The sequence below is a fragment of the Xenopus laevis genome, chromosome 4L, assembly GCF_017654675.1.
Source record: "Xenopus laevis strain J_2021 chromosome 4L, Xenopus_laevis_v10.1, whole genome shotgun sequence".
Taxonomy (NCBI): Eukaryota; Metazoa; Chordata; class Amphibia; order Anura; family Pipidae; genus Xenopus; species Xenopus laevis.
Genome location: NC_054377.1, coordinates 27,792,075 through 27,816,332, shown reverse-complemented (window position 1 = coordinate 27,816,332; position 24,258 = coordinate 27,792,075). Strand labels below are relative to the sequence as shown.

The 24,258-nt window shown below is 40.1% G+C and overlaps 1 protein-coding gene across 1 annotated transcript in view; it reads left to right on the top strand.

Annotated features, from left to right (window-relative positions):
• ahnak.L (AHNAK nucleoprotein L homeolog) overlaps positions 1–24,258 on the top strand; it is a 44,829-nt gene that overhangs the window by 7,933 nt on the left and 12,638 nt on the right. The window contains 4 exon segments of the mRNA XM_041590012.1: positions 13,668–13,747; positions 15,336–15,492; positions 16,517–16,704; positions 17,905–24,256. Coding sequence (XP_041445946.1) covers positions 15,336–15,492; positions 16,517–16,704; positions 17,905–24,256 — 6,697 coding nt within the window. The 5' untranslated portion in view covers positions 13,668–13,747.

Here is a 24,258-nt window from a genome sequence, read left to right as displayed (position 1 = left end):
GTGTGTATATGTATGTATATACTGCATGTATAAATCTCTCTCTAATGCACACATGCAAAATGTTGCTTACTAGTCAAGGGAATAGACATAAGCAATTGCTGCTGCCAACATTTTAAAACTTTATAGCATAGGGTTTGCCCCTCCACTTGCTCTGCCCAGGCAATATAACTCCAGTAACACAGTGGCCACATGAAGTTCATTATAGATGCTATCTTGATTACTTGCTTGGCTTAATAAGGCACTGGTGCTTTGTGTAGAATTCATGATGATTCATTCTTTTGTGCCAGTGTTTTTTGGTTACGATGTTTTCTCCCACATTATGTATTAGCAACAGTCTATGGGATATTATGCCAGATGGAGTGAGACAGGGCAAGGGTGTCAATCCTACACATAACAGGAGCGCTGATCATAAGTGTGATAACATATCTCTCTCTCACTTCTGTGTGTGCAATACTGGCCTTGTATAAATAATAGCACTCCCTCTTGATAAGCTGGTAATACACACCCTTCCGCTTTGTTCACCTAGGGCCATATTTGTAAAGGTGTGCAAAATGATTTAATGTTTTAAATGTGGTATAAACTGGAGCATTTATAAAACTCTGTACGTGTCCTTATGTAAATAAAAATAAATAAATGCAGTGCTGCTGTAGCCCGAGTAATCCATTACAAAAAGCTAAAACATGCTGTTTGTATATGTTGTTATATTATGGTTTGTATATTTTGTTATTCTAGCCTAACGGCATTATTTACACTATTAATTTATGCCTCCAAGACTTTGCATAACCAGCTGAAATCTATGCAGAAGTGGTAAAATGTTTTAGTGTTTTTCTTTTGACTTGGTTTTCTGGTTCTGCCACTATTCTGCTGTTATAGCTGACCATTCAGATCTGGGCAATTTCACTATCCTAATGTGTGGCAAAAATTGCACGTGATCCATTTGTTCGGAATGATCACCAGAGGATCAGAGATCCAACCTTTGTGTGTCAAATTTCATATTGTGGTGAGATCAGCTGAGCATCTCCCACACTCCATAATTCCACGGTTTAAACAGGGAGTTTCTGAACTTCCATAAATAAATATAATTTCGTTTTTTTTACGCAGTCATACCCGATTCCATAGATTGAAAGGAAAACGCCATAGCCTATGGGATGAGTTCCACACCCCCTTATCTCATAGTACTGTATAATGTAACCCTCACTTTGTTCCATTGTGACGTGATAGATTCTGGTAATTAAAGTCTCCAGTTTTCCATGTACCACCCACTATGGGGAGAAGAGGGACTTCCAAGTCTCCAAATCCATCACTTCACACTGTTAGTTTAAGGGATTTGGGAAATGGAATGTTAGAGTATTACGGTTTGCTTTCAATCCATGAAATCACATGTTTGTGTAATAAAAAATATATTATTTGAAGTTCAGATTGTGTTTTTGTACCTTTTCTGCATAAGACTAAACTGAATCAAAAGGGGGTATGTTTCCCCTTTAATACTGCAGTGAGAAAGGTTGCCCACTGGCCATGTAATGGACTATCCAGGGCCACTATGGATTTAGGAGGGTCCAACCAGCTAGATCTTTCAGGACTGACACATATATTGGGTTCGTTTGGACAAAATGCACTGATCTCCAGGTAAAGTGCAGATCTTTGTTGACACATAACCCTGTACACGTATGAGTTTGGCCAGTGTTACCCGGTGCCACATTTAGCAGTTTATAACATCACATCCCCTGCAGAGCACGTTCTGTACATCACCTGACATGACAACTGTTTTGTACTATAACAGGCCAGTCATTCATGTAAGCATAACTGCATCCAAAGGCTAGTGTGCCTAGGACTGCTTATTGCAGTGCAGTTATTAAAATGATTCTGATTATTAAAGCTTGCTATTTAAATATTTCATACGAAAAAGATTACATTGCTTTTGGCATAGATTTTTTTTGTACAAATTAAACAATGTTGATGTTTCTGGATCATGGATCTCCATTTCTGGTTTGACCCTCTGTTGGCATTTGCTGTTAAATGAGCATCCTACAAAAATGCAGAAGTCACCCTTCATGAATCATGGTGATCTATAGGGTAGCTTGCTTGCCACTTTCTAGAAAGGGAAGCACCTGCTTGAAAGGGTGTTTTGACCATAACCTCCTATTCTTTTCACAATTGTGAAAGAAGATAGCGAAATGCTGAATACAAACTGTATGCAGTTTGAGACAAAATGCTAAAATCTGGAGGGTTATTGTTGGGATGGGGTGGAATAATTGAGATGCACCTCTTAGGGCAGAATCACACGTGGAGATTCGGGGAGATTTAGTCGCCCGGTGACAAATCGCCGAGTGGCATTCCACCGGGATTTAGATTCTAGCCGGCGGGAAGGCAGTTTGGGGAGATTAGTCGCCCGAAGAAGAGCCGATTTGTCGCTGGCCAACTAAATTTCCCGGAATCTCCACATGTATCTCTGTTCTTAGGATGCACATCATTAAGATGTCGTAAGACCATTGCTCAGAATGATGGACATACACAGAAGAATGAAACTAAGTGTGAAGAGCAAATCTTTTCATTAAAAAACGTGAGGCACCCTGACCCCACACTCTCAAACTCTATCTCTTTTCATGTGTTTTGATAGTTCACACCCTCTCCTGCAATTTAAACTATTTCTGTTCCCTGACCGTGGTATATGAAGTTTTGGATGTTTAGGGGAGGCTTCTGTTTGTTTTTGTGCTGTTTGTTTTCCCTGGATTCTTGAGACTGATTCCATGTAAATTTTAATCAGTGTGTCTTGGAAAATTGTTAGGAATCAGTTATTTTTGGCTTACTATCCATTTGAACACTAGTGAGGGAAGTCTCTGACAGGTACAGCAGAGTTTCTTGATGGTTTTGAATTCTTTGTTGTGCATTTCTGCCTGATTTAGCCTGAATGGTCAACCTTTTGTTGTGGCAGATACTTGCCCAGAGTGCCTTTGCAGGGAATAGGTGATTGTAATGAAGTAACCAGCAGGGAGGAAATAACATTAACTTGCTCTGGGTATTCCCAAGAGCCTCTGCAAAAATCTGTTCTGTATGAGGGAGCTGAAAGTGGCAACGAGGCTCTGGAATTTCCTCATAAATTACATTAAAAGTTTTCTCGTACCTGTTAGGGCTGAGAGGGGAGCAAAGCCCATCGTGATTCTGGAGCTCGGACAGAGCCAAGCTGCCTTGCTGGCAGTACCTCGAAATGGGTGCGGCTGCAGGAAGAGAGATTTTAATGAGTTCCTCTCTCTGCTTTTACTGATGTATGGACTACATTCACGGATAAGGTTTTATATGTGTATCATGTATTAATGCATTTCAGCATATTCTCCAGTGCTGTGCATAAGCATCTCTTTGCCATAAGTGTGTAAGCCCCACTTGGTAATTTTCACTTGTATGTACTTGGAATGCTCGGTATACATAAAATACCTTTACATTGGGGCCTCAGCGTGGACACAATTATAAAGGATATATTAAAAGTGTTTTTACTAGACATATCCAGGATGTCCAAGTTGCAACCCTCCAGCAACTATAACTCTTTACATCCCACTAATTACCAGAAGGATGCAGATTTCAACATAAGTTTTTTCCCACCCTCAGATTGGCCGTAGACAGATCAACATTGACTTCTGACTCCTGGCCAAATTGACATCTTATTGGCTTAGATAGACTGATAGATTGTGGAGTCTGGAAAATCCCGTTGAGCAAGCCCCCACCCACCAATGCTATCCAGTCGTTTGCCCTAGGGGAAACCTTGCCATGTGAGCTCCCCCATGTATGTAAGCCCAGCTTCAGATATTTATCCCTGTTCAGAGGGCACCTCGGCTAGGAAGCACCTTCAGCTGCTCCTCTTATTTTTATACCAAGGTATGCAGGTGCTGTTGTGAAATTACTGCATCTGTGTGTGTGGGTCTGTCAATATCTTGTTGTTTGTATATATGTGTATCTGTATGTTGCCTATCAACCTATTATTTTATTCCCAGATATTTTGTATGCGGGTCCTGGTATCTTTCTTCACATTCTTTGTACTTGTGCCCATGTTAATATTCTTCTTTAGGCTGTGTACCTTTTGTGTGTGCTCATCACTCTGTTTATGTAGGCGTTTTTGGGTGTGTCACACCTCAGGCCAAACACCTTTGTTCTAGCACAATGTCACCTGGTAACAAGAAAATAACAGAAAATCCCTCTTGGAAATCCAGTGTGCATTGGCTGAGACTTTGGGGGATCTGCAAAGAAAAAGGAAGTGGGCATATAGGGTGGTGCCCTGACAAAACGGAACATAGAATCATTTTGTAAATTCCTGTTTTTTATTTCAGTATTGTATTCTCCAATAATAGCCTCGTCAAGGAAGTGTAAGTGCGGTATCTGAAAGATGGCAGCACAGTTTGTTTTTCAACTGAATGGGAAGTAGCTACCTATGGCTCATAGGGTTTATAATCATCTACCTGACCAAAATGCATGTCCCCACCACCACCAACCTCATATTTACACATATTTTGGGTGTCCGCAAGTACCTTTTTGGAAAGCTGAAGTCACAGTTCTGTGACATTTGCCTTAGTCTTGCAAGTGTCCCCTGGGCTGCCATACTGCAGCTTTTGCAATCTGCAAACTAGAATTCAAAGATTTATCGCCCAACAGCACAAAGACATTTCTCTCATGCTTGGGAAAGTGGCCAGTTGGACAGAGCTATACATGGAACTCTCCATAGCAGCTACTCGTTTTGAGATCCCCTCCTGCTTTCATACAAGGAGTGGAGGAGATCATAGAAACAACTAAGGCTAATTTCACATGGGCACTTTGCTGGCAGCTGTATTTCAATTGGCTGAAAATCCACTGTGATTTACTTGAATGGAAAACTCCTGAAAACAAGGGTGTTGATTGCTTTTTAGTTTGAAAAGTGCCTTCTGTGACATTAACATAAACTTGTTGTTTCTGTGTCCCACTAAAGTCTCCTTCACTAAGTGATCCAGCAGTTGCCATACAAATTCTCACCAGAAATGTACTTCTCACCAAGTGTGTCATTGCTAGGGTTGCCACCTTTTCCAGAAAAAAATACCAGCCTTCCTATATATTTATCTTTTTTCCCTATTAATAATATTGGCATCAACCATATTTTTTATGGTGGCAACTCTAGTCATTGCCCTAACCAATCTGCTATTTATTGTAGAAAGAATGGCAATATCTCTTTAACAATAAGTTACAGGCCTTCAAGTATTTACTTCTGCTCTAGATGAACTGTGTTTATTTTTAGGAAGTCTGATACAACTCTTTACAAAGCTACTAAAATCTCTAAATTAAAGTATATTCATCTGTATTTAATTGCATGTTTATGTGCAATTGCTTTCATTTAGTTACAGTCTGCTTCCTTCCCAGTCATCCACTTCTCTACTGATACTTTGTTTTTTTGTTTCCACTGCTTTCTGATCTAAGAAGAATTCACAGTGTGTATTAGTGTTTATGGTGGGTGCACAGATGTAGAGATTACAGCACTGCCAAGAGCAGGGGTCCCCAACCTTTTTTCACCCGTGAGCAACATTCAGATGTAAAAAGATATGGGGAGCAACACAAGCATGAAAAATGTTCCTAGGTGGTGCCATATAAGGGTTGTGATTGACTATTGGTAGCCCCTATGTGGACTGGCAACCTACAGAAGCCTCTGTTTGGCAGTACACCTGGTTTTATGCAACTAAAACTTGCCTGGAATTCAAAAATAATCACCTGCTTTGAGGCCACTGGGAGCAACATCCAAGGGGTTGGGGAGCAACATGTTGCTCACCAGCTACTGGTTGGGGAACACTGGCCAAGAGTATATCATCTCTTGCATTCTAGGTTTGAATCCAGCCAGAGCACTACTCAAACTTGAAAGATGTTTAATTGAATCCTGGTAACATTGACCATAGAGTGGACTTCATAGATAATTTAGACTGTAAGCTTCACTGGGGCAGGGTGTGGTCCATATAAACAAAAGGATAATCACTGACCTAGAGGATGCTCCCAACCATGGCACTTTGAGCCTAGAATTATGGCTAAAACATATAGCAACTAGAAGGATAGCCATGGCATGATTCAACACAAATAACATTTAGGCTATGTCCTAACTTGCATGGTATACACCTGCAATTCTTTAAACAGTTGTTATATTTTTATAGGAGGTAAGGTTATGGGCAGTTGCTTATCACACCGGTTAACTGTAGTTGCAAAATTCTTCATTATCATGATATTCCTTTCAGCTTACATAGGTATTAATGGGTATCTTTAGATAAGTAATTGTGTGTCCCACATGGTGAGTTTTTTTAGGACTCACCATGCTCCATTCACTGATCTTGCAAAATAAAAAGCCTGACCGACTGACAATCTAGTACATGTATGTGGTCATCGGCCAATCTGCAATTGCGTGGACTGTGGCAGTATATTTATAAAGGGTTGAAAGGATAGTTCAAAAGGGTAGAACTCTAAAGTCCCTTCCAAAGAGCTCTTGAACTGTAGCAAATTGTCTTTTCCTTCTTTAATAAAATTGCCCCATAGATGCCCAAAGTATTGATTCAGGCTGGTCAGTACTATTAGTCCATCCATCCATTGTTTCTGTAAGAGTGAAAAGAAACATATCTAGGTGGCTTTGGTGATGTACAGATTATAAGCATCTTGTGTTGATTGGTTTAATGGTTTTATTTGGTAGCAGCAAGGAACTGAAATTAAGTCACTGGCATGGTTAAAGGGAAATGCATTGTGTTTATATTTGGTTTAATTTTATTAATGGACAAAGGTTATCCTGTAAAGAGATCTTGTATATGTGTAAATTGAAGTGATGCTGACACCCTTCCGTGCAAACAATGCCCTTTATAGATTTACTTAGGTATGTGCGTTGTTCTGATTCAAATTGATTTCTGTCCACTATTTTACTGTGTGATCTTAACAAAAGTAGTGTGTGATTATTAGTCAATTAGATAAGATTTGGGCTGGATGTGACCAAATGTGGCAGGTACCAAACTTCCTGGCAGCTCTGCATTTGGTGCACAGGTACAGTCTGGGTAATTACAGTGTTTTTTTACATAGCAATTTACAGAGATTATAAATCATTCAAGCCAGTCTTTCCCTAGTGGAGATTTCAATCTAAGGTCTACATCACATTCATATTAGCAGCCAGTTCATTTTCATTATTACTGTTAATTTTTCAATATATTCACCAGGCCCAGACACTAGGGGGCTGATTCACTAAGGGTCGAATATCGAGGGTTAATTAACCCTCGATATTCGACTAGGAATCAAAATCCTTCAACTTCGAATATCAAAGTCGAAGGATTTAGCACAAATACTGCGATCGTACGATCGAAGGATTATTCCTTCGATCGAACGATTAAATCCTTCGAATCGTTCGAATTTTAATCCAACGATTGAAGGAATATCCTTCGATCAAAAAAAACTTAGGAAAGCCTATGGGGACCTTCCCCATAGGCTAACATTGACTTCGGTAGCTTTTAGCTGCCGAAGTAGGGGGTCGAAGTTTTTTTTAAAGAGACAGTACTTCGACTATCGAATGGTCGAATAGTCGAACGATTTTTACTTCGAATCCTTTGATTCAAAGTCGTAGTCGAAGGTCGAAGTAGCCCATTCGATGGTCGAAGTAGCCCAAAAAATACTTTGAAATTCGAAGTTTTTTTACTTCGAATCCTTCACTCGAATTTAGCGAATCGGCCCCTAGGGGTTTCAGGAAAGGGAGCCCCTTTCCAACACGTCTGTGCTCCTATTGATGAGTAATGTAATTCTTACCCGCTTATATTATCCTTCATATATTTATTTTATCATTCATTGGCCTGTTACTACTCCTGGCAGGACCCCAAATAAATTGCAGAGGTCAGCGATTTCCCACATAATACATATGCTGGCTAATGAAAAGCAAATTCTCTCTGGAAAAACTATTGCCATTCACAGTAATCAGCTGAAAGAAAAACTTCTGTGGGAATTCAGTACCCTACTTGCAGACTTTGCCATTTGACCCCTAGCTCTTGGACGTGTACCCACAGGGCAATTGGTTAAGTGTGGCCTTTCCATCCATTCAGGATGAAGCCTAACTCGACTGAGAGGTGTGCAGTGTCCTTATACTATGCTGTCGGTTTGAGTGCAAGTAGATAAGGTTCCAAAAACAAGGAGCACCGCGCCACTACTCTTGAGACATCGGCAAAGATGGTGGTGCTCAAGTGATTGTACATCGAGGTGGTGCATCTTTCTCTAAATAGAAGCACCGGCCTGGGGTTTGAGTAAAGTGATTATATTTACTAGGTTCCACAGGAACCCCAGTGAATTTGTGTTGACTTGTCCTTTAAGTTAGTGTAGATAGGTACTACACTTAGGCTAATTCCTTACTGAACAGCTGCACTCTTACTCCAAAGAGAACTACACAGTATATGCCGACACATGATAATTACAGTGACTGTGAGTGTAATATTTAGTTTAATCATAGCTTTCAAACTGCTTTAACCCCTTGGCTACCTGCTGTACATAGTGTACTCTGTATACATGCTCAGGCCTGCCCATACATTGCTGAGGTGAGTGAGAGGGATGGTGAGATTACTTTGTTCTCTACCCTAGAGCTGCCCCTCCTCTAGCACCTTAGGAATGTCACTCTCCTGGACCAGGAAATAGGATAAGAGTGTGAGAATTGCTCTTTCTGCGCTAAGGCCTAACAGAATGCTCCAACAAAAGGGGAATGCACACATTTAACACATTTGTGGTATAATTAAGTCTCCCAGGAAGTAGTATGGTAGCTCACTCACACATAGTAGGTAGCTGCAAATTTGTATTCACAGTCAAATTCAGCTCTTCTGTTGTTAGACATGTGAAGGCATTTAAGGCCCTCCTGTTTGTCCCCTGTGACGTCCCTGTGAGAATAGCATAAATAGTGTTAACTCAAATAGGGGGGATTCACAAGCAAAGATGCAGCAGACTGTGACCTTTTTGAGATTTTAAGTGAAAGCTGTGTGGCTGCAGAAAGAAAACCGCTGTTGCACTGCGGAAGCTTTGTACAGAATTTGGGTATCAATGGGACTTATGGTTTCCTGGTCAACACCATGGTCCACTGCGAGCTGAAGATTTGGCTGTCACAGTGCCCACAGACGCTCCTTTCCTGTGCCTCTTTTTCTTAATGTCCCTTGGATGTCTCTTAGATACTCGATCCCCATTGCCCCTGTGCCCTGACACATGTGACAAAGATGAAAATAGCGTCAAAACATTCCATGAAACATTCCACCTCTCACATTACCTGGAATTCAGCTATGACATTCAAAGCAAGGCTGTCTGGAATATTTTTGGGCACTCACTGGTACACAGAGAAACATAAAATGCACATTCTTGTACACTTTACCACGCTGGCACACAAAACTGACTTCCTGTGCAAAAATGTTATTTTGAAATGGACCAACGCTATTGTGGGGTCAGTCCGGCTATGTCGGCACAACATTACAGGGAATTGTTTTCATGTGGTAACGTCATGATAGATGAGCAACGCTGCCTTTAAGGGTGGTGGCAGACGGGGAGATTAGTCGTCCGGGAACAAATCTTCTCTACTACTGGGGACTAATCTCCCCAATGGCATACAAATGACTTTGGATTTCCAAGGTTGCCCGAAGTTTCCTCTTAAGGCAACTTCGGAAATCCGAAGGGATTCATATTCTTGCCGATGGGAAGGCATGTGGGGAGATTAGTCGCCCGCACTAGAGAAGATTTGTAGCTGGGCGACTAATACCCCGTCAGCTACCACCGTGTGCAGCTGAACTAAATAAGGTTTCATGGAGCACCAACACTCAGCTCTTTATCTACTGAAGCTGTAACCACCGTCCTCCAGTATTCTATGGGAGTTGCCGCTCACAGTAGTTAGAGGGCAATTACTATGACCTTCCTGGTATGTAGTTGCTTTTGGTACTCAAACAAAAATTATTCTGATCCTGGAGCAGGTGTTCTCCTTAAAATGTTTAAAATAGGATTAGCACAAAACCATATACATAGCTTTGCATGAGAGTCTGAAGAAGAGCAGACCACCAGTAGGGTGATGACAACCCCTAAAAAAAAAACAGTAGTATCCTTATGCTTTAGTATCACAGAAAGTTCAACATTATTCATTAAAGTTAAATACGGTCCTAGGAAACACCAGTGCAAATTTCAAGCTGGCATCTCAGAATGTAAAGCTGGACATGGATGAGATGGCAAAATGTCTGCTGACTAAATGAGGTTTGGTCAGATACGGAGGCTGAAATGGCTGTGGTTATGGTGTTCTCCTCATATGGTCTGCATATGGCTGAATACATTTTCCCTGGGGCCAAATGATTGTATAAGCCAGACTTAGCCCACCATTAGGGTGGATAAATCAGACAGAGATCGCCTTGTTTGCCGACCTCCTGAAACAAGCTGATCTTCCCAAGTTTTGTAATGTTTACATTTGCTTGTTTTAGCCTTCCAAGCTTGTCACCTACCACTTACTAGGAATCACCTTAGCGTCCTATGTGATTCATGCAATCAGTTTCCCTCTTCCTGTGACTTAAGATAGGGACTGGAAAAGTTGTTCCCACCTTTCTTTACTTACAGATGATAGAGTGGAATTTTTGGGGGTGGGCTGTAAAAGTTCTTCAGGGACAGGGAATTATTTCTCTCTCGAAAATGGTAAAATAATGCAAATTTCTAATGCAAGAAATATTTTCCTCTTATTAGAGTATGGAGAGAGGGGGAAGGAGTTTATCAGCTGCAGATGTTGGGAGACGTGTTTTGAGGGCAGATCTTCTCCTCCAGCTTTTTTCCCTCCTTTCTTTCTGTAATCCGAGAGGTATATGTGGCATTATACATGGATAAACCAGCTCTGCTGGATCTTACAGCCTCCCCAGCATGTCTCTGCAAGGCCTCCGTGCATTCCTGCACCTCAAAGCTCCTCTGTTCGCAGAACACAACAATCCTGCTTTGTTTCTAGACCTCGTCTATTTTTTAAAAAAAATAACCCCCTTTTTTTCGTCTTGTAAAAATTCACCCTCCCTCATCTCTTGCTTTCTTGTGCCTCCCTTCGTCTCTCCATTTCCCCACCCAGCATTAAGTTGCTGAGTTTTGCCTGTGATATTATAGTTATATAGCTATATCATATACAACTGCATGCTTATGGGGAGACTCCCATAAGGCTAAAAAAATTATAGCAGAAATTAAGTGGGCCTACAAACGAAAGAAAACAGTTTGGACCTAAAAGACCAGTGGCATGTAAAGCCATTGTTGTGTTTCTGAGTGATAATCGCCTGATCCCAGAGTCCAGGTATTTACCATTCAAGTCAATGGATGGGCAATTCCAGGCCACCCAGCTGAGCTGGAAATAGCACAGAACCGGTGAAACTCTGGGAGTCTCACCATCTGCCCTAATGTAGCTCTTGATGAGAAAAATTGGCATATTTCAACTAGTAACTGGGTGAGTTCTAGGGTGTGGTTATAATGTGCAAGCATGTCTTCTCTGAGGGTGGCAAGATGATATAGAACTTGATCTCCAGCTGTCATGTTTCGCAGTTAGCAAAGCTCTGGGATTCACGGTCTCTACTTGTTTATTTATGAATGGAAGAATATGGCACCCACAGTTTAATAGGGTATTATTCTGGGCAGTGATTATTTTTAAAACCTTAGTAGGTGCTATGACTTGCAGAGTGAAACAAGGGTACTCCTATGTACAGTTCCCTCTGATTTAATTGTAGACTGTGTGCACACAATTTTCTTTTGTGTTTACTCTTTAAAGACTTTGTGAACAGTCGAGCGGATCCAGACCAATAATGCATTATGTGTGCTGCTGTAACACTGGGAACAATTCTCCCTTTAAGAAGCACTTTGTTTGAAGGTTGTTCTTTAGTAAACCCTTGCAAGCATTCATTCTTTTCTTATGATGTTCTGGCCTCTGGGGGCACTGTTATCTGGAACCTAGATCAGTGTACACAATATATTTGATTGTGTGCACAGATCCTGATTGGGTTTCCTGTACACTTTGGATGCCCAATCATTGATTAATAATTATATTATTTAATAATTACACAAGTTTGATCAGTGGCTGTTTAATAACATAAAGCAAAGACCAGTGTGCAGGTTATTGCACATCCAATAACCCAGATCTACTACTTTGGACACCTAAGGCATATAAAAAAAATTGGTTAAAATGATCTGTAACTTCAATCTTAATCTTCTGATCTTGATGGGCCAGCTTTTAAATGTCAGTGGCACTGCACATGCTCAGTATGTGCAGTGCTGTGCTGCTGTTCAGAAACTAAGTTGGAGGGAATGGTGTTGTAAACCATCACATCATCAAATGGTCAAAACTCATTTGAAGCATAAGACCTTCAGATTGGTGCCTGTAGTTTTATAGCTGTGCATACTAGGGTAGCCGGGGTTTCCATATGGGGCAAACTACTGGATCTCTTAATGATCAAATCAGATTATCTCTCCACATTTACCTAAATTGCACATAATTTGGCTGGGCTATGGAAGAATTTTGGCGTGTACAGCATTAATCATGGATAATAAGTAGCCGAGCTAGGGAGCATTTATTTGGAGTCATAGTTGGTCCTGCATACTATAGGGATCAAGAGTAATAAGGCTCCTATGATGTTCCCTTGGGGGCAGCAGGATAATTAACACAAGGAATCCTAAAACAGTAGTTAGAGTTAAGTAGTCCCTCCATTCATCCTTGAATTCTAAGCCTTATGTTAATGGAATCGTACTCTACACAAGCTTACAAATAATTGATCTCTCTGCACTCAACCTGATCGATATACTAAAGCACATCACAGGGGAAATTTACTGTAACTTTTAGTTTGTAGTATATATAGACATTCTCCAAGCAACTTTTTTTTTTGTACTGTATAATGGGATAATCTTTAATAATTTTTTTTCTACTGGAGGGTATTATTATACTTGTGTATATATATACAGCTTTACATACAAAAAGCAACCACTACCCAATACAAAAGGTAAAGAGTGCCCTGCCCAAACAAGCTGGGTACAGAGTTCTCCTGATAAAAGTTCTTAGTTGGTTCAGGGAATCTGATGTGCCAGTGGAGTCATGAGAAAGGGAGTCTCTTAATTCCATTTTTGTGTATTATTGACACAAGGAGGTTTGTTGAATGTCACATGGATTTTATAGAGCTCCATTTGTTTAATACATGAACACACCCTGCTTAAACCTTATGTGTTGTCCTCTGTAGTGTAGGTTGTCTTTTTTTCAGGATTTCTTACTACAAAGATATCAGATCTTATTCTTATTACAAAGATGTCAGATATTGTGTATACAAATTTAAAGATACTTTGAATTTTTATTGCTTAATATTTCCCCAACAATGGCCTCTATCCAAACCTTGCTTACTGTAGGATTGGGTAACACCATTTTAAAGCAGTCACATATATATTATTGACATTTAACGGCTGCTGTGAGGCGGTCACAACCACAGTGTATACCTTGCTGTGCAGATGCAGTTGTTGAATGGAGTTTGGTCGGACCCATCGCAACCTGATTCTGTTAATACTCACAATTGTTCCTTTGCATGTCACTTTGGCAGCTCTTGTGAGCACAGACTTATCACCATTTGAAAATGGTAAACTGAGTATGTTGCATAGCAATGTTGGTAAAGCTACATTTTATTTATTTTATTTTATTTTTACTCCAACAGCCTTGAGTCCACATGCAAACATTGTGCAGCGAAAGCCAGCAAAGTCTTACAGAACTGGTAACTAACTAACCAGTGTCAAGGTAATTTAACCATTGTTTATGTTCTCCTCATAGAGAGATGCATATTTAGAAATATAAGTGATTTAACGGTCCTTCAGAATTCTTTGATGTCTGGCCTCCATTTTGTCTTCTGCTCTGTTGCATGTGTGGTCATAGCCGTGTAATGGTCCTATGTTATCAGCTCTCAGAATACAAAAAACATGTTGTAATGGCACTCCCTGGTGGCTAGATGGCAGAATTACATGCCTGAAAAGAACCTAAATTAATAGTAATTACTATTATCATATAGAGAAATTTTCCTGGACTATATCGGCATATGTAATTACTAAAAGAAGAACTAATAGATTAAATTAGTACAATTCTATTGGACTTCTACAACAAACTTTTTTTAATGGTTAGAATACATTTTTAAGTGGTCTGGATTGCCTCAGATAATCTCTATAACTGCTTCTCATGTCATGCACCTCCTTGACCAGAAGTGATGAATTGTCCCTCATCATCTTCATTTGCCAATGCCCTTTAGAAATAACCAAATCTTACATTTAATACTTTGCCAAACACAATTGTATGTTAACAAGTGCATCTTATGTTATTTGCACTGTTAAAAATGTGCCTCCTTGGACTTTCTCTAAGTATAAGGGCTGATGTAGGCCCCTGTATACAGTAGCAGCTGTGTGCTCACATAGCAAAGGTGCATAAACTGAAATTATAAAAATAATTGATGGAAGGGAACCTGTGATACTCTGATGAGCCAGTTCTCAAACCCCTTACTTAGTTCATAGTGTTGCACAGTTTCTCTGGAAAAACAGTGGAACAAGGTGAGAGAGGGGTTGCATTACAAATATTCCGATTCTAAATATCCTGCACTGTTTAATGGAGAATGTTTTGGGATTTTCTAGAAAAAGACATGGTAATGTTATGTCCTGGCATTTCTGGGCATGACCCTAGAGGAGCATAGATTTAAATAAGAATGAAAGATATAATCACTGTGTGATACCAAAATGTTAGCATTCCCCCAGTGTTTATAATCACTTGCCTGGCCAGTGCTCGTTTGCCAAAAACTGCACCAGTATTTCTGTAGAAGCTCCTCATCACAATCTTCTTCAGCTTCTCTTCATTGTGGTCCAGGCAGGTCCGAGCAAAGTAAAATAAAAGCTGAACTTTGACACAAAAAGTATCACTCTGCAAGAAAATTGGGGTGACCAATCCCATGAGCAGTCAGATGTAAAAAAAGGTTGGGAAGCAACACAAGCATGAAAGATTTTCTTGGGTAGTGCAAAATAAGTGCTGTGATTGGTAGCCCCTATTTGGACTGTCAGCCTACGGGAGGCTGTATTTGGCACTGCACCTGGCTTTTATGCCAAAACAGGAATTCAAAAATAAGCACCTGCTTAAAGGCCACTAGGAGCAACATATAGTAATGGAGTGGAATACTTTGCAACTTACAGATTGATACTAATATATATCAATATATGTATTTGTGTGTGACTTGTATTCCTATGTGTGGTACCTTTCATCAGAACACATTTATGAATCTTGATGAATCATGGTATGCTAGAGGACAGACACAGGAAATATCATGCTTGAACCCTTGTTTTCATTTTTCTAGATGGAGAAAGAAGAAGAAGACACAAGAGAGCTTTTGCTCCCCAACTGGCAGGGGAGTGGATCCATGGGCATCACCTTGGATAAGACTGATGATGGAGTGTTTGTAAAGCAGTTGGTACAGGATTCCCCAGCTGCCAAAACTGGAGTTGTGAAAGAAGGTGAGAATATTATTGGGGAAGGTTTTTACATTTTATGCATAGATAATGTGTCTAATCACTACTTTATTTTTAGGACAAATTCTAGTTTCAAAGGAATTTAACCATGTGCATTTGTACCTTTATTCAAGATGTACTGTTTCTATGAAACTGGTGAATGTGAAAATGTGTATGAGTGTGTGGCCCTAAAACAATTAAAACCTAGTAGGCTCTATTTATAGGGAAAGAAGGCATAAAATCAATATGAGGGTCAGGAGCCAGTTAACCTGCTGGAATGTTTTTGGACACAAAAAGAAGGAAAAAGCTTTGCCTTAAAAAATATTTACAAATATAGGAGGTGTTAGTACCACACTTGCCAAAATATATAAGCTCACGTGCCACATCAAGGCCTCTCATTGAATGTTATTGGAGAATAGGAGGAAACTCACACAGACATAGGGAGAGTGTACATGTTCCTTGCAAATAGTACTTCGATAAGAATGAAGTATGAAGTACTGATTGCTTTCACAATTTATTTCTGGACGAGTGCCTACTACTATATTAATAGTATATGATGATTGTATGTAAGAATTTACAAAAAAAGGAAAAAAAAAATACTTTCAAATATAATCATATATTTAAAATGAATAGTTCCCATTAAATCTTAGAATTAACATTTGCACTTACCAGAACTTGGGGTTAAATGTTGATGTCAGCAGTGGCTACGAAACTCTACCAAGGACAGCCAGCTTTCAGCACTACTGTGCTAATTCTAGATGTAGTGGGAACAATAATTATTTCCATTACATATTTTTAACTATATGCTTATATTTGTTGGGTTTTTTTTTTTACAAAGCTCTACAACTTGGGTGGTAATTTGCAAAAAAGTGAACATACCCTGTAATGGTATTTTGAGCATCTCCCAGAGAAGTACATGGTAGTGATGTCACCATAAATGCCACAGATATATAATGTCTGCATGTACCTCAGTTGTCCCACTAATGAATTTATAGGAATCTTAATCTACCTGTTAATTCTTTATGCTCAGGTGACCAGATTGTTGGTGCAACTGTATACTTTGATAGCATGTCTTCAGAGGACATTGAGAGACTTCTAACGAATGTAGGGCATCACACCGTGGGACTAAAACTCCAGAGGAAAGGAGATCGCTCCCCACAGCCTGGTATGACGTGGTCCCATGATGTCTTCAGTTTGAAAAGTCCCGATGTTGTTCTGGTGAGTAAGCACAAACAGTACAAATGTGTATTAAGATGTAAGAAATGCTATCATATGCTGGGATAAAAAAAAATTGTTCTAAATGTTATCTGCTTGCTTATTTCCTGGTGCACGGAACACAATTCAGTTTGTGTGTTGCCCAAATCCAAGGATTAGGATTCAGTTGAATTTATCAAGTAGGGATGCACCGAATCCACTATTTTGGATTAGGCCAAACCCCGAATCCTTCACGAAAGATTCGGCCGAATACCGAACTGAAACCAAACCCTAATTTGCATATGCAAATTTGCATATGCAAATTAGGGGTAGGAAGGGGAAACATTTTTTACTTCCTTGTTTTCTGACAGTCTCACACTTTCCCTCCGCACCCCTAATTTGCATATGCAAATTAGAATTCGGATTGGGTTCAGCTGGGGAGAAGGATTCGACCGAATCCTGCTGAAAAAGGCCGAATCCTGGATTCGGTGCATCCCTAGTGTCAAGTTGTAATAAATCTGAATCCTTAATATCATAACGAACTTGACCAGTAAAAGTTTCAATATAGAGTGGATTTTTAAACAAATTAACCTCTGCAAATCATGGTTTAGATTCAGCCTAGTTCTCAGCCAAATTTTCGGTTCTCTCACTTTTCATGTGATGGAAAGGAGTCAAAGGGTGATGGTATAAATTAGAAAGTGGCAATCGGAACCCCATTGCCAGCCTGCAGGCTGTTTCCATTTGTAGCTTTAAGGGGCCCATTTATTAAAAATTTTGAATTTATCTGGTCGAGGGGAAAATTCTGATTTTTTGACGAAAAAAAAAGGAAGTTTTAGAGATTTATTATACCCTAAAGCTGCTAAATAATCCAAAGAGTGAGTACAAACTAATTGAAAAGAATAGGTTGCATTCATCCTCTGCAGTGGAAAATCCACCTAAGGGGAACAAGAAAAGTGCACGTCTGTAAGAGCCCTGTTCTGGCTTTCTCTAGGACCACTTGGCCAGTTTCATGCTCTAGAGCAGGGGTCCCCAACCTTTTTTACCTGTGAGCAGTTTATGTAGAACACAATGATAATGGTACATATGGTACAAGTTACTACTAAATAAAAGGATACAGGGCAGCTACTGTCAAAAATATGCAGACAACATGAGAGTACACTATACTGGGCATATAGCTGATTATAAAGTATAAAAGTTTTTTTGTTTGTTTGCTTGCTTCTGCAGAGTGGGGATGATGAAGAGTACAGAAGAATCTACACAAAGAAAATTAAGCCACGTCTGAAGTCAGAGGAATTTCTGGAACCAGAAACACAAACAAGGACAATTACTGTCACCAGGAAGGTAACCGCTTACACAGTAGATGTGACTGGTTCTAAAGGCACAAAGGAGATTGATATTAGTAGCCCGGAGTACAAGATTAAAATTCCAAAGCATGAGATAACCGAGATTTCCAAAACTAGCATAGAGACAGAGCAGGGAAAAACTGTGATCAAAATTCCTAGTGCTGATATTTCTGGAAGAACTTTTGAGATTGGAAAAGAGATTAATTTGGAAACAAAAGGTTCTGGAGTCTCAGTGACAGGAGGCACACAGAGCACTTCCAACTCTTCTGTTTACTCACAGGTTACAAATGCGGGAACATTTGGGTTTCATGGAATTAACAGTGATGGTAACATAAGTATAAGCAGCAAAGACTCTCCAAGTTTTTCTGGACCAAAATACCAGAGTTATGAGCAGCACATAGATGTCAAAGGATCAGTATATGAAGCTACCCAAAAGGATCAATTAAGAAGCCTGCATGATTCAGAAACCTCATCCATTGACATACAGATGAAAGGTTCCTTACTTAAAGGAGCTGAAGCTGACCGTGCAGGAAAATCCACCATAAACACTGATTTTGCCAGCATGGACAAAACCTTTGGGATTTCTAAAGGTGGATTTCAGTCATCTACTATCATGCTAAAAGAAACACGGTTTGACATGCAAAAACCAGGGGGGTTTACAGTGGAACAATCTGACATTGGTGTTAAAGTACCACAAACAGATATAAACCTCTCTGCTCAGAAATCTAAATCAGACATTTCTTTATCACCCGTATATAGGAGGGAGTTATCAGGGGATCAAATGGTTAAAAGTTATCCAGAAAGCTACAGAGGAATTAGTGTGCAAAGCACTGAAATCAAGAGTCAGATGCCTTCCATTAAAGTGCCATTAAGCGTCTCAGGAAAGGAGGCGGCTGCTGGAGACACTGATCTGAAACTTCAAGGACCAGCTACGGCCATTAATGTTGCATCTCCTGATATCCAGGCAGCAACATTACAGATAGATGGTAAGATTCAAAGTGCTGGTATTAAGCTAAAAGACTATAACTTTGACATATCCAGCTTGTCAGCTGAAGCTCCTGATGTGGCTGTTTTAAGTCCTAAAACTGATGTTAAGGATTTAAAAGGGGAAGTAAAGGGTAGTACTTTTAAAATGTCCTCAAAAAATGTAAATTTACCCAAGGTGCCAATGACTGATGTCAATTTGCATTTGGAAGGTTCTAAAGCAAGAGAGATTGACATATCTATTCCTGTACTGGAAGGTGGTCTGAAAGGCCCTCAGATAGAAACAGAAAGATCAAAACTTGATGTGGAGGTTCCAGAATCAGTAGACCTGAATCTAAAAGGTCCTGCATTAAAATGGAATATAGATAGATCTATCACAACAATAGAAGGTGGTAAAAAAGTTGTTGAATTGGAAGGTGCAGAAGAAGAACTGAAAATGCCAAAATTTAAAATGCCAAAGTTTGGGTTTTCTGGCCCAAAAGTGGAGGTTAAAGATGTAGATATTAAACTTCGAGAAGGAGAAATAGATATGCCTGATATAGACTTAAACCTTAAATGTCCTAAACTGGACGGTGATTTAAAAGCCCCCAAGGTTGACATCAAGGCTCCAGGAGTTGATTTTGATGCTCCAGATATAAATATTGATGGGAAAGTGAAAGGCCACAAATTTAAGATGCCTTCAATGCCAAAAGTCTCCATGCCTGATCTAGGCTTAAATGTAAAAGGTCCTAAAGTAGAAGGAGAGTTGAAAGCACCCACCATAGATATGAAAGGGCCAGAGGTTGATGTAGCAATTCCAGATGTTGAGCTGGAGGGGCCAGAAGGAAAACTGAAAATGCCAAAATTTAAAATGCCTAAGTTTGGGGTTTCTGGTTCAAAAGTGGAGGGTAAAGATATAGATATTACACTTCCAGAAGGAGAAATAGATGTATCAGGACCAAAGGTGGACATCCGTGCCCCACAGTTAGACATAGAATGCCCAGAGGGAAAAGTGAAAGGTCCCACATTTAAGATGCCTTCACTGCATATGCCTGATATAGACTTAAACCTTAAAGGTCCTAAACTGGAAGGTGATTTAAAAGCCACCAAGGTTGACATCAAGGCTCCAGGAGTTGATTTTGAGGCTCCAGATATAGATATTAATGGAAAAGTGAAAGGCCACAAATTTAAGATGCCTTCAATGCCAAAAGTCTCCATGCCTGATCTAGGCTTCAATGTAAAAGGGCCTAAAGTAGAAGGAGAATTGAAAGCACCCACCATAGATATGAAAGGGCCAGAGGTTGATGTAGCAATTCCAGATGTTGAGCTGGAGGGGCCAGAAGGAAAACTGAAAATGCCAAAATTTAAAATGCCTACGTTTGGGGTTTCTGGTTCAAAAGTGGAGGGTAAAGATATAGATATTACACTTCCAGAAAGAGAAATAGATGTATCAGGACCAAACGTGGACATCAGTGCCCCACAGTTAGACATAGAATGCCCAGAGGGAAAAGTGAAAGGTCCCACATTTAAGATGCCTTCACTGCATATGCCTGATATAGACTTAAACCTTAAAGGTCCTAAACTGGAAGGTGATTTAAAAGCCCCCAAGGTTGACATCAAGGCTCCAGGAGTTGATTTTGAGGCTCCAGATATAGGTATTGATGGAAAAGTGAAAGGCCACAAATTTAAGATGCCTTCAATGCCAAAAGTCTCCATGCCGGATCTAGGCTTCAATGTAAAAGGGCCTAAAGTAGAAGGAGAATTGAAAGCACCCACCATAGATATGAAAGGGCCAGAGGTTGATGTAGCAATTCCAGATGTTGAGCTGGAGGGGCCAGAAGGAAAACTGAAAATGCCAAAATTTAAAATGCCCAAGTTTGGGGTTTCTGGTTCAAAAGCGGAGGGTAAAGATATAGATATTACACTTCCAGAAGGACAAATGTATGTATTGGGGCCAAAGGTAGACATAAATGCCGCAGAGTTAGACATAGAATGCCCAGAGGGAAAAGTAAAAGGTTCCAAATTTAAGATGCCTTCACTGCATATGCCCGATATAGACTTAAATTTTAAAGGTCCTAAACTGGAAGGTGATTTAAAAGGTCCCAAAGTTGACATCAAGGCTCCAGAAGCTAATCTTGAAGGTCCAGATATAGATTTTGATGGAAAGGTGAAAGGTCCCAAATTTAAGATGCCTTCAATGCCAAAAGTCTCCATGCCTGATCTAGGCTTAAATGTAAAAGGTCCTAAAGTAGGAGAATTGAAAGCACCCACCATAGATATGAAAGGGCCAGAGGTTGATGTAGCAATTCCAGATGTTGAGCTGGAGGGGCCAGAAGGAAAACTGAAAATGCCAAAATTTAAAATGCCTAAGTTTGGGTTTTCTGGCTCAAAAGGGGAGGATATAGATATTACACTTCCAGAAGGAGAAATAGATGTATTAGGACCAAAGGTGGACATCCGTGCCCCACAGTTAGACATAGAATGCCCAGAGGGAAAAGTGAAAGGTCCCACATTTAAGATGCCTTCACTGCATATGCCTGATATAGACTTAAACCTTAAAGGTCCTAAACTGGAAGGTGATTTAAAAGGTCCCAAAGTTGACATCAAGGCTCCAGAAGCTAATCTTGAAGGTCCAGATATAGATTTCGATGGAAAGTTGAAAGGTCCCAAATTTAAGATGCCTTCTATGCCCAAAGTCTCCATGCCTGATGTAGGCTTAAACTTAAAAGGGCCTAAAGTAGAAGGAGAGTTGAAAGGACCCAACATTGATATGAAAGGGCCAGAGGTTGATGTAACAATTCCAGATGTTGAGCTGGAGGGGCCAGAAGGAAAACTGAAAATGCCAAAATTTAAAATGCCTAAGTTTGGGTTTTCTGGCCCAAAAGTGGAGGGTAAAGATATAGATATTACACTTCCAGAAGGACAAATAGATGTATCGGGGCCAAAGGTAGACATAAATGCCGCAGAGTTAGACATAGAATGCCCAGAGGGAAAAGTAAAAGGTTCCAAATTTAAGATGCCTTCACTGCATATGCCTGATATAGACTTAAATTTTAAAGGTCCTAAACTGGAAGGTGATTTAAAAGGTCCCAAAGTTGACATCAAGGCTCCAGAAGATAATCTTGAAGGTCCAGATATAGATTTTGATGGAAAGGTGAAAGGTCCCAAATTTAAGATGCCTTCAATGCCAAAAGTCTCAATGCCTGATCTAGGCTTAAATGTAAAAGGTCCTAAAGTAGAAGGAGAATTGAAAGCACCCACCATAGATATGAAAGGGCCAGAGGTTGATGTAGCAATTCCAGATGTTGAGCTGGAGGGGCCAGAAGGAAAACTGAAAATGCCGAGATTTAAAATGCCTCAGTTTGGGTTTTCTGGCTCAAAAGGGGAGGGTAAAGATTTAGATATTACACTTCCAGAAGGAGAAATAGATGTATTAGGGCCAAAGGTGGACATCCGTGCCCCACAGTTAGACATAGAATGCCCAGAGGGAAAAGTGAAAGGTTCCAAATTCAAAATGCCTTCACTGCATATGCCTGATATAGACTTAAACCTTAAAGGTCCTAAGCTGGAAGGGGATTTAAAAGCCCCCAAGGTTGACATCAAGGCTCCAGGAGTTGGTTTTGATGCTCCAGATATAGATATTGATGGGAAAGTGAAAGGCCACAAATTTAAGATGCCTAAGTTTGGGTTATCTGGCCCAAAAATGGAGGGTAAAGATATAGATATTACACTTCCAGAAGGAAAAATAGATGTTTCAGGGCCAAAGGTAGACATCCGTGCCCCACAGTTAGACATAGAATGCCCAGAGGGAAAAGTGAAAGGTCCCAAATTTAAGATGCCTTCACTGCATATGCCTGATATAGACTTAAACCTTAAAGGTCCTAAACTGGAAGGTGATTTAAAAGGTCCCAAAGTTGACATTAAGGCTCCAGAAGCTAATCTTGAAGGTACAGATATAGATTTTGATGGAAAGGTGAAAGGTCCCAAATTTAAGATGCCTTCTATGCCCAAAGTCTCCATGCCTGATGTAGGCTTAAACTTAAAAGGGCCTAAAGTAGAAGGAGAGTTGAAAGGACCCAACATTGATATGAAAGGGCCAGAGGTTGATGTAACAATTCCAGATGTTGAGCTGGAGGGGCCAGAAGGAAAACTGAAAATGCCAAAATTTAAAATGCCTAAGTTTGGGTTTTCTGGCCCAAAAGTGGAGGGTAGAGATGTAGATATTACACTTCCAGAAGGACAAATAGATGTATCGGGGCCAAAGGTAGACATCAATGCCCCAGAGTTAGACATAGAATGCCCAGAGGGAAAGGTAAAAGGTTCCAAATTTAAGATGCCTTCACTGCATATGCCTGATATAGACTTAAATTTTAAAGGTCCTAAACTGGAAGGTGATTTAAAAGGTCCCAAAGTTGACATTAAGGCTCCAGAAGCTAATCTTGAAGGTCCAGATATAGATTTTGATGGAAAGGTGAAAGGTCCCAAATTTAAGATGCCTTCTATGCCCAAAGTCTCCATGCCTGATGTAGGCTTAAACTTAAAAGGGCCTAAAGTAGAAGGAGAGTTGAAAGGACCCAACATTGATATGAAAGGGCCAGAGGTTGATGTAACAATTCCAGATGTTGAGCTGGAGGGGCCAGAAGGAAAATGGAAAATGCCAAAATTTAAAATGCCTAAGTTTGGGTTTTCTGGCCCAAAAGTGGAGGGTAGAGATGTAGATATTACACTTCCAGAAGGACAAATAGATGTATCGGGGCCAAAGGTAGACATCAATGCCCCAGAGTTAGACATAGAATGCCCAGAGGGAAAGGTAAAAGGTTCCAAATTTAAGATGCCTTCACTGCATATGCCTGATATAGACTTAAATTTTAAAGGTCCTAAACTGGAAGGTGATTTAAAAGGTCCCAAAGTTGACATTAAGGCTCCAGAAGCTAATCTTGAAGGTCCAGATATAGATTTTGATGGAAAGGTGAAAGGTCCCAAATTTAAGATGCCTTCTATGCCCAAAGTCTCCATGCCTGATGTAGGCTTAAACTTAAAAGGGCCTAAAGTAGAAGGAGAGTTGAAAGGACCCAACATTGATATGAAAGGGCCAGAGGTTGATGTAACAATTCCAGATGTTGAGCTGGAGGGGCCAGAAGGAAAACTGAAAATGCCAAAATTTAAAATGCCTAAGTTTGGGTTTTCTGGCCCAAAAGTGGAGGGTAGAGATGTAGATATTACACTTCCAGAAGGACAAATAGATGTATCGGGGCCAAAGGTAGACATCAAT